This window comes from Barbatula barbatula (assembly GCF_947034865.1).
Source record: "Barbatula barbatula genome assembly, chromosome: 7".
Taxonomy (NCBI): domain Eukaryota; kingdom Metazoa; phylum Chordata; class Actinopteri; order Cypriniformes; family Nemacheilidae; genus Barbatula; species Barbatula barbatula.
Window position 1 is genome coordinate 11,106,384 of NC_136770.1, and position 13,782 is coordinate 11,120,165.

Here is a 13,782-nt window from a genome sequence, read left to right on the forward strand (position 1 = left end):
AGTAAAGAAGAAGGCTCCTGAAGATAGGAGAAGATGCAGCGGCCATGGAGGAAGAGGACTGAGCTTTGCTGGAGTGAGTGCTACTGCGGCAGTTTAAGAAGGAAAGTTCGGCTCCTGCAGGAGTGATTGGAAGAGATGCTGTTGTGCCTTTTGAGGAGAAGGTTGGGCTCCTGGGGGAGCGGGTACTGCAGCGGCAATAGAAAATGGGTAGAACGGCCCTTTCCAACGATACCAACCAGTTCAGGCTACAAGAGTTTACAAATGAAACATTTAAAATAAATATGTATTTATTTTACAAAAATGTTTCCCCAGTACAACATGGCTCTAATCTATCAGAGTGGAGTTTTTTTCCCCTTGGTAGTCTATATTGTACACGCAATAACAAAGTTGTGTTCCTTAATTTAAAACATATTAATTTGCCAAACTAATCGATTAGCCTGTTAGCTGTCTAATCATTGTCTCCTTGGTAGTCTAAAGTGTACACACAACACCAACATGTGTTTCTTAATTTAAAACATTTATCTGCCAAGCTAAACGATTAGACTATGTGACGAGCAGGCCAGTGGCAAATCAGCGTCGCCAAGGCAACGGCGCAATCAAGCCAACTCACGTGCAGATCGTCACCACCTGATCCCCATTAAGCTCACCCTTTTTAAACAGAGGAAGAAGGGGAAAGGGTGAGCTTGTTCTCCACAGAGACGCCTTGTTAACGTGTGATATTTCTTCCTTCTCTAACAGAGACCAGCGGGTGACGAAGCTACAGTTGATCTGACTCGACCCAACGGCTGACGTGACGTGACGTGACGTGACGTGACGTGACGTGACGTGACGTGACGTGACGCAACGTCAGAGTCTATTCAACATCCGTTGCTACACCACGCCTGCACCACTTACCCCACTGAAGCACGAGCACCCGTAAGACTTTGACGGACTGAGGACGAGCCATCTTCCCCATGGACTTCTATCTATGAGTCCCCTACAACACGCTGCCAACACAATAAACCACCCTCCGGGGCTAAAATTGTAAAGTTCTGTGTCTGTCTCGTCTCTGCCTGCCACAACTATTAGCTTCATAATCGTGATCAAAATTTTATTACAATACTAGCACATAATGTTACGGTGTAATGCTAACTCTAATCCTAACCTAATATTATTGTTATTTGGGTAAAACCACGTAATGTGAACAAACTGGATCAAAATAAGTTAAATCGACTTAATATTTTTTGTAAACTCAGCAGTAACATTTTACAGTGCAGTTGTTATCCCTACCTGTGATACCTACCTAATATTTGTTCCTGTGGATGTTTATACCTTTGGATTTTATACCTGTGGATGTTAGACTCGTGGATATTATCACCCATGGATGTTTGTTCCTGTGACTGTCTCTTACCTTTGGATCATGATTACCTTGTAATTTTGTAATCTTGTATAGTTATCTTGTAGCTACAGGAAAGTGCACCAAGCCCAACAGAGCTACAGGAACAACATTCAATTGTAAAATATTATTGAACTGAAGTCACTGCTCAAAAATATTACTGCTGTCAAGTTACTGCTTTAGTTTGATAATTATTGCTTTTTTCATTATTGTATAATCTTATCCTGTTGTGTAGAGTGTAGTGCTTACATTCTGCACATGATAGAACCCAAGTGGTGGACCTCGTCCAGTGTTCTTCAACGGTGGAGTAGAAAATGCTTCATTATGCCTGTGAATAAAACTGCAAACCGGGAGCAGTAATGATGAATGTCAATTAGACACAGATCACATGTTAAAAACACTAATGATACTGTCTTTAAACTGGAAAATGTTTATGCACTGAAATAGGGTTTAAATAAGAATTTTAGGAAACAAAACTCCGTTTATAAAAAAGCCTTACTTGAACTGGCAGAATATCTCTGCATACTCTTCAGATATGCTTGATGCCTGCAGCACAGTAACTCTGAATATGAAGACTTCCCCAATTCTCAAATGATCCAGAGCTGAATCCAGGATGCCATTAAGACCTGTTTTGACGGAGGTCTCCTGCTCCTCTGGGTTAGCTAGGAAAAACACAAAATTAAAGTCAAGTTAAAAAAAGTCCCATTAGACAGCTGTAGAGATAAGTGTTTTAAATTGAGTATAAAATTTGTACATAATTAACACTACATTAACCATTACAAACACAACAAGCTCAAACGTTACATTAAAAATGCATATACATTCCAACAAGAAAATTTGGAAAAGTTTATTACCTGTACAGGTGTTATTGTTGAGTTCATCTGATGAAAGACATATTTCTGCATTCTGACCCTCCCCTTCCACGATTCGCAGCTCTTCCCGAGAGACGGCAGCACAGGACAGACCAGCAGGGCAAGAATCTGACTGGTACTGCTCAAAAGGAAACATCAAGTGAAACTTTTGCATTTGTGGTTATGAATGCTGATGCGTTGGTTTGTTTCCAATTGGTTTCAATCACCATTAACAATACCCTTGGTCAACTTTGCTTTAGCAAACAAACCATACTAGTCAACCAGCCATTACACTGCTAACCAGCGTAAATTGGCCTGAAATATTTTTGCTACATGTACCTACATGTTTTGGAAGCAAACCAGTGCGTCAGGACCATCCAGCAAACATGCTAATGATGGTTAAGTGCACCTCTTTGTTGGATGGTCCCACAGCCTGGTCAGTCTGTTTTGATGTGCTTATTTTTTTAGGGCTTCTGACTATTTGTCAGATAGTAAGTCTAAGACAAGCTGAACATCAACTCGACACAAACTTGAAAGGCTCAAAGACCAACTGACCAAACTAAAAATCTTTAGAGTGTTTGAATATCAATACCTTTTCAAACTGCTGATCATCAAATGAAATCTTGGCAGTTCCTGACTGTCTAACACCAGAGCCAGAGTCTGGTGAGTCTTCGTCGGCTGAAGGAAAAAACAGAGCACCTTTACATTACTTCCTCAAGAACTCATTCGCAACTTATCCTTCAAATAAACATACCCCTTAAATCTATATTCCAGAATCTAAAAATTGCTAGTTTCTTCAAACATTCATACATGTCTACATATCTGCACTTGAAATTTTGATTGCAGCTAAAAATGTAATACAACAAGAAATATAGCAAATAAGTGAACAGACCTGGGAGCATGAGTCATATTGCTTTTGTGCTGCAGGACATTTGCAGTCTTAAATTTACCTGATATTGCCTGTACAGCTACTCTGAGGAAACCTTTGACCTCTCCCTTTTCACTGACAATGGCAATCCGATGGACCAGGGTCACAGGATAGAGCATATTACTTAAATACACAAATGACCTAAAGGAGAGAACAAAGAAAAGGAGCATACAGAACAAACGCAACATTCAGCAACAAACCAATTACATACAAGTAGGGACTACTGTAGCCCTCGATATGATGAGTTGGGGTAGGCAGTATAAATGTATTCATCGATGCAACTTAATAATAGGGCTGGGAATCAAATCCAGATTAATTGATATTGAGGTGTTGATCGAGAGTCAATTCCTAAGGTTTTGATTAAAGCAGGGATCTCCAACACTGCTCATGGAGAGCTGCTGTCGTGCAGACTGCAGCTCCAACCCTGTTTCAACACACCTGTTTGAAATTATCAAGAAACCAGGAACACCTTGATTTGCTGCTTCAGCTGTGTTTTATTGTGGTTGAAGCTAAAATCTTCAGGACATTAGCTCACCAGGAACAGACCCCATGCAATAAAGGAATTAATTTCTGTTTAAGAACCTTCCTAAGCACAAACCCCGTCTAAATCACAGTCACCTGTCAAGAAAAGTTCAGACGTAAGAAAAAAACTGATGGATGCTGTATATATAGAGGTTAAATCGCAACGCTGACATGAAATATTCTGTATCAATGCATTAAAACAACATCTTAGTTTTCACACAATATCTAGCTATAACTATGGGTCAATCCCCGAAGGGGAGGCCCCTATTAAAATTGCTTGGATCCGTTAGTGTAGTCAGCACCACCTAGTGATCAAAATATCAGCAGTTTGTTGGTGTTCTAAATGCCTTTCCCTGTGTTTTACAAAATCCAAAATCTTTTGCCTTTGTGCCATTGTTGGGCTTAACTAGGGATGAACCGGACTTGGATTTCCAAATAAATTATTTAATAAAATTATTTGTTCTTCTGTATTTAACATCTCAAGTTCCAACAAAAGTGACTTTTTACTTGCCCCTATCACTGCTGCTATTTCTTCTCAAATGAGCTGGTTCTTCTTCGGCTCTTGTCTTGGTTACAAAAGCAACATGTGCGTGGGCACTGACGCCTAGTGGTCATTGCCTTTCGACGGGGATAACAACGCAGAAGTGTAAATGAAAACCGACACATAGCCTACGGCATAAGGGCTACGGCATAAGTCCATTGCAGAAGTAAAAATTGGGCTCAAGATGTCGTCACATTTTCTCTTCTTTACCGAATAAGATTCAATGTGTAATTCAATTATTTAGCGCTTTTCACAATGTGCATTGTTTCAAAGCAGATTTACAGGAGAAAATAAGAAAAAACTGAAACACAGAAAAGGTCAAACACAGCACAGTGCATGGTGTTTATAGAACAAGCAAGATTATTCAATACTAGTAAATAATATCTAATAAATGCATTCTCCCGGTGGTTTATTTAGCATATTATGCATTAAGTGAACAGCAGAATTAAGTATTATGCATTAAGTGACAGCAGAATTCAGAGATCATATGTATATTTTATTAAACAAATCCGAGAAGTATTTGAATATCCGGCGGGAGGCATGGATGTTTCTACACAACAATTACAATTGAATCAAGGCCGCCAATCAGCCGCTGACTTTGCTATCGAATTCCGAACGATTGCTGCTCAGAGCGGTTAGAATGATGTGCCACTCAAAGCTATGTTTCAACTAAGTTTAAATGTTGATTTACAAGCTGAACTCGCATGCAAAGGAGAAAACCAATAATTTTCAGAGTATGTAACACTAGCTATCAAGATTGATAATATCATGATCAATAGCACTGCCAAATCCAAATCACCATCACTGCGATAAATCAATCTTTCCAAATATCCAATCCACATTTACATTTAGGCATTTGGCAGATGCTTTTATCCAAACGACTTACATTGCATTACCCTTTACATTTTACATAAGTATCTGCAATCCCCTGCGATCAAACCCTCAACCTTGTGTTGTTTATGCAATGCTCTTACCACTGAGCTACAGGAAAACTATGTAACCATTTTACAATCCAGTTTTACCTTCTGCTCAATCCTGTCCTGAACCAATGCAATTAGGAATTACCAAACTCTCTATGGAGGAGAAATCATGACGGCTGATACACAATTTGTGTTTTTACTGTGGAGAAACTGGGACCCAATAAGGGGGTTCAAGCAACACTGAGTTAAAATATGAACTCTGAGTTGATTTACTCAGATAATCACTACCCTGAGTTTTCTGTTTCAGAACAGCTGGTTTCAATGAGTTCAATCCACTCTGAGTAAATTCACTCTAGGTTACGCGTGTTCGTGGCGGCTTTAAAAAGACATCAGCAATTGAGCGAAGATAACACGATTCACCATGGCAACGGCACGTGACAAAAAGTGCTCCGTTTATTTCTCGCCAGTCGAAGAGGAGGCACAGTTACAAACATACAGCGAATATGAGCACATTTATAGAAAGAAGAGCAGCAAAAGAGAGACATGGGAGAAAATTGCTTTATGTGTCAATGCGTAAGTTTAATTGCGTAATATATATATATATATATCTACGATTTGTGTCATGTAGGTGCAATCCTTCTGCAATAAAAAGAACATGGCAGCAGCTGAAAATGAAATATAAGAACATCATTCAGTCTGGTGAGTTTAAATGCTCTTGCTAGTAGGATGCCTGACTGGGAAATGTTTGATATATTTAATAATCATGCCTTGAAAGTTATGAGGATATGAGAACCGAGAACCGTGGCAGACAGAAGACGATAGAAGACAGAAAACTGGCCATGCTTGCCCCTGCTCCCCCAAGAAAATCATGGCTGGTTTTTCTAAATCCTGTTTGTAAGACAGCTATGTACCCAATCCACCTGCATTCCTATGAAACTCCTCTTTGATGGCTCTCACAGGAAACTTAAGACAAATGTATAAAAAGTGCTTGGGAGTGATGCACACTATTCTTACTGCTCTACATACAGTTGCCTTGCTAACGTGTTCTGCATCCCCGGTGTTATATAGAAAGATACCATTAGCAAAGAAACGTAAGGCAATACAAAGAATCTGCTCAGATGTAAGAGCGTGGCCACGACGAGTGAGGTTTGTGATGTAAGGATGAAGCAGATTGTGGATATATTTAATGGACTGTAAAGAAACTGTATCACTCAAATCAAAAATCCTCCAGATATGATAAAACAACCAAACGGGGATTCACCATATATTCTCTCACGACGTAAATGTAACCCATCCAGGTTAGGTTCACAGAGTAGTTTACTATGGTTACTCACTCTAAGTATAAGATACCTCGATTTCTGAAACGGGCTTGACCTACCCCGCGGTCGTTTCACTCACACACTGGCCTCGAATCCCGGCTCTCGTCCCACTTACCTCACTACACCCACATTGGACCCTGCTACTACCAAGAGTTACAGACCTCTCTCTCTCCTCCCTTTTATTGCTAAAACTCTTGAAAGGGCAGTTTTCAACCAAGTTTCTTCATAACTATCCCAGAACAATCTACTGGATGACAAACAGTCTGGCTTCAAAACAAACCACTCCACTGAGACTGCACTGCCATTGGTCACAGAAGAAAACTGGCTAGCCAAGGCGTAATCCAAATCCACGGTCCTGATTCTGCTAGACCTATCTGCAGCGTTTAACAGGGTCAATCACCAGATACTGCCTGCAACCATGTCATCTTTAGGAATCTCAGGCTCCTCTCTCCGCTGGTTCCAATCCCACCTCTCCGGCAGATCCTTCAAGGTGTCATGGTGGGGTTCGCTGTCCACTGCTCACCACATGATCACTGGGGTCCATTGGGGTACAGTGCATATACTGCACTGTACCTTTAATAGCTGCATAACTCATCCACTGCACTGTAACTTCAACAACTGCATTAACTCATCTATTGCACTGCAACTTTAATAGCTAATGTTTATAACTTATGCACACTTAAGTCACTTGCACTATTGTTTAGTCTAAATTATTATCTGTTCATAGCCACCTGTACATTAATGTTCATAGTATATAGCCATCTGTATATATTGTTCATAGTACATACCTACTGTCATATTTTGATAGAACAAACCTACTGTAAAGTATTTTCATAATCCATGCCCACTGTATAATATTTTCCTAATATTGTATTCTGTATTTATTCACTGTATATCCTGCACTTGCTAATTGCACTTCTGTTTAGACCTAAACTACATTTTGTTACACTGTACTTGTATATGTGGAATGACAATAAAGTTGAATCTAATCTAATCTAAAAGGAAGTATGGTGGAATATGACAAATATGGTATCAAATGTATTGCCTCATGCCATCAAATATAGCAATATTAATGAATTGACATTGTGTTGAATTTGTCATATGCCATGGGTCTTCAACTACTTTTCTTTGAGGACCAGATTCCAAAAGTATAAATAGAATGGGAGCCAATTTTTTTAACAATATCATAATTTCATCTATTATTTTGTATTTCGTTTTTTTTTTGCATTTCCTTCCTTTTATACTGTTTATGTTGCTGTTCCTTTTAGGTCATATAATGGTCATATTTATGCAGGTATTTGGTTAAGTTAATAAAAGTCAAAAACGCACTTTGACGTTAAAATGATGGTGTCTTATAAAATTAATCAATTGATCTGTGCAAGAAACGTGCTATTATCGCATCTTCGGGTAAATCCAATCGCATTCATGTGACCCACGCACTTAGAAGGGCAGATAATTGGAAGAGCAGCTATTTTTCGTAAATACATAATGAATGCAGTATTTAAAGCAACATAGTTTTCCCTTATCAGTTCACGTGTTGTAGTACTCTTCCTGCAGTTACTTTCAAGGGCACAAGAAGCATTTGGTACACAAGAAGCTTTTGCGTGCTCAAACTGATTGCCTGTGGATTGTCGATTATAAAGAAACAGCTCAGTTTAAGGCAGCGCAAACTGATAAAAAATTTTTTATGATATCATGATGAAGTTTGATATCAGTGATAAAAGAAATATGAATCATTTGTTTTTCCCAGGTCATTGGTCAGGTACGTAAAGGCTTAATATATTATAATGGAACAGTGAGAAATAATGCTGAATATATCAAATTTCATTATGGTTAAAATAAATCATTTCGGTATCAGTGGGATATTCAGATAGTCAGTGTTATTTAAGGAGAGGAGAAGAAATCTGGCAGAAAGGTTGTTGATAATGTGTTCCGTATCCAACATCAGACATATTACAGTTGGTTTCTTCACTGAACACAAATATGTCTAACTAGCCATGCTATAAAATTAAATTTTACAACACACCTTCCAACCAGACGAAACCGGGGGAACCGGTCATAGAAAGGATCTCCTCCAGTCAGGACACTGTTGTAGTCTTCAAGAGCATTTCTGGGCACCTCAGCAGCATGATCGTACATCTCTCTCATCAGGTCCAACCTATGCCTGCAGGGAGCAGCATTACACATCAGGGCTCCAGACAAATATAATTTTTTACTAGGTTGCCCCTGAATTCAAATTTTAAGAGTTAAATAGATTAATCTCAAATAAATTACTGTGGCAAGGGGGGCGTGGTTTAACAAGGTCTGGGGCAGGAGAGAGAGCCGGGAGACGAGGGGTGAGTAAATAGAGCATGTGCAAACAATCAACACCTGTATCCATTTCCAGTAAGGGCGCGGAGACCAAATAAAAGGAGAGGACCGACAGAGGGGTGTTGAGAGAGAACCGGACTGAGCACTGGAACCAAGCTGTATACCAAGCTGTGCTGAAAGTCCTTGGGGGTGTGCTGGAGTATTCGCCCCAGTTATTTTCTGTTGACCACCCAGTGTGTTTTTCTTTTTGATTATTAATAAACCTCCAGTGTTGGACTCGCAAACCTGGTTCTCTTCCTTACCCTCAAGCTGAACCTTGTTACACTGGTGCCGAAACCCGGGATAGGAAGTAGGAGGCAACCACCGCCATGCAGGCCTCAACAGGTACGCCGTTTGCGGACGTCATTGCATCCCCACAACGAGCGCTGCTTCCAGGCGGTCTTTCAAACCCAGCAAGAGGACCGCGAGAGGTTCCGGAGCTGGATAGACCAGGGGGCCAGGCAGCCACAGCAGCGCCTCTCCCCCGTAACCCTTCTGCCAATGTCCAAGACGGGACCACCGGATGATCCGGAGGCCTTCCTCGAACTCTTCGAGACATCTGCAGAAACCTCCGCATGGACTTTGTGATGGCCCACCAGCTCCGGGACTCCTGCCGCAAATGGCTGCTGGCGGGGAACGGCAATGTCGAGGACATTATCAATCGTGTGGTGCTGGAGTAGTTTATCGCGCGGCTGCCCAGCAAGACGGCCGAGTGGGTCCAGTCCCAACGCCCGACGTCGATGGACGCTGCTATACAGTTGGCTGAGGACCAGATGGAGGTGTGCCCCGGAGTTCTTCTCACCCTATCCCTTTCCCCAGGTCCCGTCCTCCTGGAACGCCAGGACAAGGTTCGGGAATCCACCGGATTATGGCACGGGTCCACGAGTCCCGCCCCGGGGGTTCCACGATTCAGGTAGACCATCGCTCTCTCCGCGCCCGGCACATGCTGTGTTTCCTGCTACCAGGATGGCTGGGACGCCTGGGCCGGCCTGCTGGCGTTGCGGGGACCTGGAGCATTCTGTCGATCGTTGTCCAGTCATGGAAATAGGCACAATGATCCGGGTCCCTGATGCGCCGCAGGCTGCCCCCAGTCAAACCGGCGAATACCAAATACCTGATCAATTATTGGATAACACAGCCTAACACGTTCAATTATTGGCTTACTCAGCATAACACATTATATTTAATGGCTTATGCAGTCAAATATTATATATTCAATGGCTTTTACCGTCTATCTACATCTGGGCTATTTCAGCCTCTAAGGGGCTCGAAGGGGGCCTCTGAAGTCCCGCCAGGACCACATCGATGTTCCAAGAGGGTACGGAGTGCAGACTAGGCGGATTTAGCCTGCTTGCGCTAAATACTTTGCTACTCTCCACGGGGCATCGACTGACGGGAGAGCGTGTTGGCTGTCTGGTTCAGGTCGCTCGGTATGTATGTGTTACGCAGGGACTTCGTCACCTGTTGACTCCAAAGAAGAGGCGCCGGGCAAGTTGCGTTAACTGCCGTGAGCGAATGCCACACTGGCGGTTGATAAACGCTATGGCAGTCATGCTGTCCGACTGGACCAGTACATGATGGCCCTGCACGAGAGGCCGTATACTCCTCAGTGCAAGCAGCACAGCTAGCAACTCTAGGCAGTTAATATGCCAGTGCAGGCAGGGCTCTGTCCAGCGACCCGACACTGCGTTGTCACAACGACCCGCCTCGAGACCTGTCCGAGAGGGACGCTGGTCTGCAAAAAGGTAATTGAAGACCACAGGATTAGGATACGATGGCAGAGAGGTGTAATGACGATACGCCTTCTGCCTGTGTGCCACATTCTCCAGGGAACTCGTCTCTGTAGCCAGTGCTGGAGGCGTCATGTGCATCAACCCGAGGGGGACCACCCCCGCCAAGGACGCCTTGTGTCCCAAGAGGCTCTGAAAAAGTTTCAGGGGTCCGCTGGCTGCCGCCTGAGAAGGTTCAAGCAGTTCAGCACTGACTTCGCGTTCGGAAGTGAGCCACGCCATCATGGAGACATAGAGTCCAGTTCCATACCGAGAAAAAAGGAGCTCTGCGCAGGATAGAGCTGACTCTTTTCCCGGTTGACCGGAGCACCAGGTCCCTGTGTGTACACAACATATCTCGCGAGTGAGCCAAGATAAGCAAGTCGTCGAGATAGTTGAGTACACGTACACCTCTCTCCCTGAGGGGAGTGAGGGCGGCTTCCACGACCTTCGTTAAGACCCGTGGAGACAGGGACAGACCAAATGGGAGAACCTTGTACAGATATGCCCGTCCCTCGAAACCGAACCGCAGGAACGGTCGATGACGAGGGAGAATAGAGACATGAAAGTACGTGTCCTTCAGGTCGATGGCCACAAAACAATCATGGCGTCTGACAGACGTCAAGATGCACCTCTTCGTGAGCATCCTGAACGGCAGCTTTTGAAGATGCTTGTTCAGGGTACGCCTAAAATAGGGCGCAACCCTCCGCCTTTCTTGGGGACGATGAAGTACGGGCTGTAAAACCAGCAGGAAATTTCGGCCAGGCTGACGAGCTACATCACGGGAGCATCCCTGCCTCTGACCGAGGTGAAGAGGATTCCCAAAAACTTGGGTGGAGGTCTGGCGAATTGGATCGAGTCGTGCTCTCCAGCCACAGCTCAGTGCTGACCAAGCACCCAGGAACCAAAACATGGGGACTAAAGGCACGATCTACTGATGGTGGTCTCGATCTCCCTGGATCCGCCTTGTCAGGAACACTTCTGTTTCCGCCGCGACTGTTGACTAGACGGTGGCCACTCGACGTCTTCTTCCGGGGGCCACCTGAGTAGGGGGCATCGGAGTCGACGCTGAAGAAGGCCGGGCTGCAGGGAAGCAGAAGCAGACGTCGAACGGGACCTCAATGGCCGAAAGGTGGCCGGGTCGCGGATGTGATTAATAGCTTCCGTCTGCTTCTGCACTGCCGAGAACTGCTGTGAGAAGTCCTCGACGGTGTCGCCAAACAGCTTCCCCTGCAAAATGGGAAGGCCCCAAACACCTGAGGCAGACATCATGTCCTTCCCCCTCCTCAATGAGAGTATTGCACCTACGAGAGCAGCGGGCCATGCCACGCTGAGGAAATAAGCTCTTTTAGAACACCTCTGGAACTGCTGAGACATCCAGGGGAAGTTGCTGAGAAGGGACAGTCCACTGCACCACGTCGTAGATTCAGCAATGTATTTGTTGTTATCAGATGCGCAAGGCTCTGAAGAACAAAAGGTGAATGAATGAGCATGCAGTCTCCCTTTTATGCCCGGATATCCGGCCTTTTGTTGACCTTTTCAAAACTAGTCAGAAGATGATCAAGTCAAACCCCATATGTCGGTTCGACACAACGTCGAGAGACCGACAGAAAGGGAACTGTGTTTTTCATCTAAAGAATACATCTATATATAAATTATGTCATATGCTGTCACTGTCAGATGGAGTGAAGCTAATTCATGAATTCATGACGTCAAGACTTTTTGTAGTGCACAATTATGTGGCTGCCCTGTGGGCCTATTACAAAAACTCCAGCTAGTTCAAAACAGCAGCTCGAGTTCTTACAAGAACTAAAAAGTATGAGCATATTAACCCGGTTCTATCAACATTGCACTGATTATTTTACTGATAGCTTGTAGGGCTAGCCGTTACCACAGAATAAAATGTCAACCGTAAGAGATTTTTCTATTCCGTGGAATGTGAATAAGTAGGCGTAGTTAACTCGTCGCTCTGCAAATTGGGCGTTATGATGAAAAAAACATGTGAATTAATTTACCCACAACAAATTAACAAATCAAATACTCTTTGACCTTCTCTTAGTCTGTAGTTTTGTGATCCACTCCAGTCCGGCGCTTTCTCTCTCACCCCCAGTGCTGGTGCAGGGTCGCAGTGATCTGCACATTCATATAAAAAAGCGAATTCTCGCGTATTTCAGAAGTCAGGTCACTTCTTAAAGCAGTCAATAGTTTTAAAAAAGGCGAGCCAAGGCAAAACGCGTGATGATGCTCCTCAGGTGAGTGTGTTTAACGTCTACTGTGAGATGCAAGTGGAGTCACCAGAGAATAGCAGAATAGCAATATCAGATGTAAATAAATATACATCTGATTATCAGAACTTCATTTGATATCTTTAGTACTTTTCATAACTTGCCTTCATTTTTACTATGGTAAGCATTTAAATGAACTGTAAAAAATGAATGAACTCTTTCGGCAGGATGTAATGAATTAAGGTAATTACGGCAATTACGGCAATTAAAGCAGGTGGTGCTGTTAGACACCTTTGGAAAAAGAACAGAATCTCTTAACCTAGAACATATATATTTGATCTGTTTTTAATCATAGTTTAATCCGGGCGGAGTCCTTGAAAAAATTTGTTTTATCTCAGCTCAATGTTCCCTTTCTGTAAGTCTCTCGTCCTGGCGTTTGCGATTCCCCTGGCAGTTTCAGTAGCTGGTCAGAGCTGTCTTCAAAGAGCATATTTCCAAAAGAGCAAATTCTCCTGCAGCGTTCACATGTCGCCAGGCATGTCTCGCCGCTGTAGTCTAGGGTGCGACCGCACCATCCTCGAGCCAGAAAGGCACGATACCTACGTCAAGTTTCTGGGTCTCCGGCAAGCTGAAGTAGCGTTCGTGGTAACGGTATTGTGTTCACTGCCCGTGTTCGTTTTTGGACACGAGCAAAACACAGTTCGCTTCCTGCCCGACAGCGGCTAACCAGACGTGACATGGCAGTCCTGGAAGCCGTAACTCTGTCGCAGCATTGCTTTCTAGAGAAAGGGGCAATCGAGGCTGTTCCTCTGGCCGAGATGTCTCAGGGGTGACAACCCCTACTTCATTGTCCCAGAGTAACGCAGAGGCGCATCCTGGAATCCGTCCGACAGGATTGGTTAGTGGTTATCAACCAGAAGGACGTGTACATCATGTCTCGAATGGGTGTGCGTATGTTAACTATCTTGACGACAGACATATAT

At 43.5% G+C, this 13,782-nt stretch overlaps 1 protein-coding gene across 1 annotated transcript in view; it reads right to left on the reverse strand.

The window, feature by feature from the left end:
• kif1aa (kinesin family member 1Aa) overlaps window positions 1-13,782 on the reverse strand; it is a gene marked incomplete at its 3' end in the record, with an annotated part of 149,219 nt that overhangs the window by 49,993 nt on the left and 85,444 nt on the right. The window contains exons 25-30 of the mRNA XM_079460586.1: window positions 8,483-8,620; window positions 3,177-3,295; window positions 2,819-2,904; window positions 2,230-2,365; window positions 1,875-2,037; window positions 1,625-1,715 (exon numbers count right to left, since the gene is read on the reverse strand). Of these exons, the coding sequence (XP_079316712.1) occupies window positions 1,625-1,715; window positions 1,875-2,037; window positions 2,230-2,365; window positions 2,819-2,904; window positions 3,177-3,295; window positions 8,483-8,620 (733 nt within the window). The remainder of the gene's footprint in view (window positions 1-1,624; window positions 1,716-1,874; window positions 2,038-2,229; window positions 2,366-2,818; window positions 2,905-3,176; window positions 3,296-8,482; window positions 8,621-13,782) is intronic.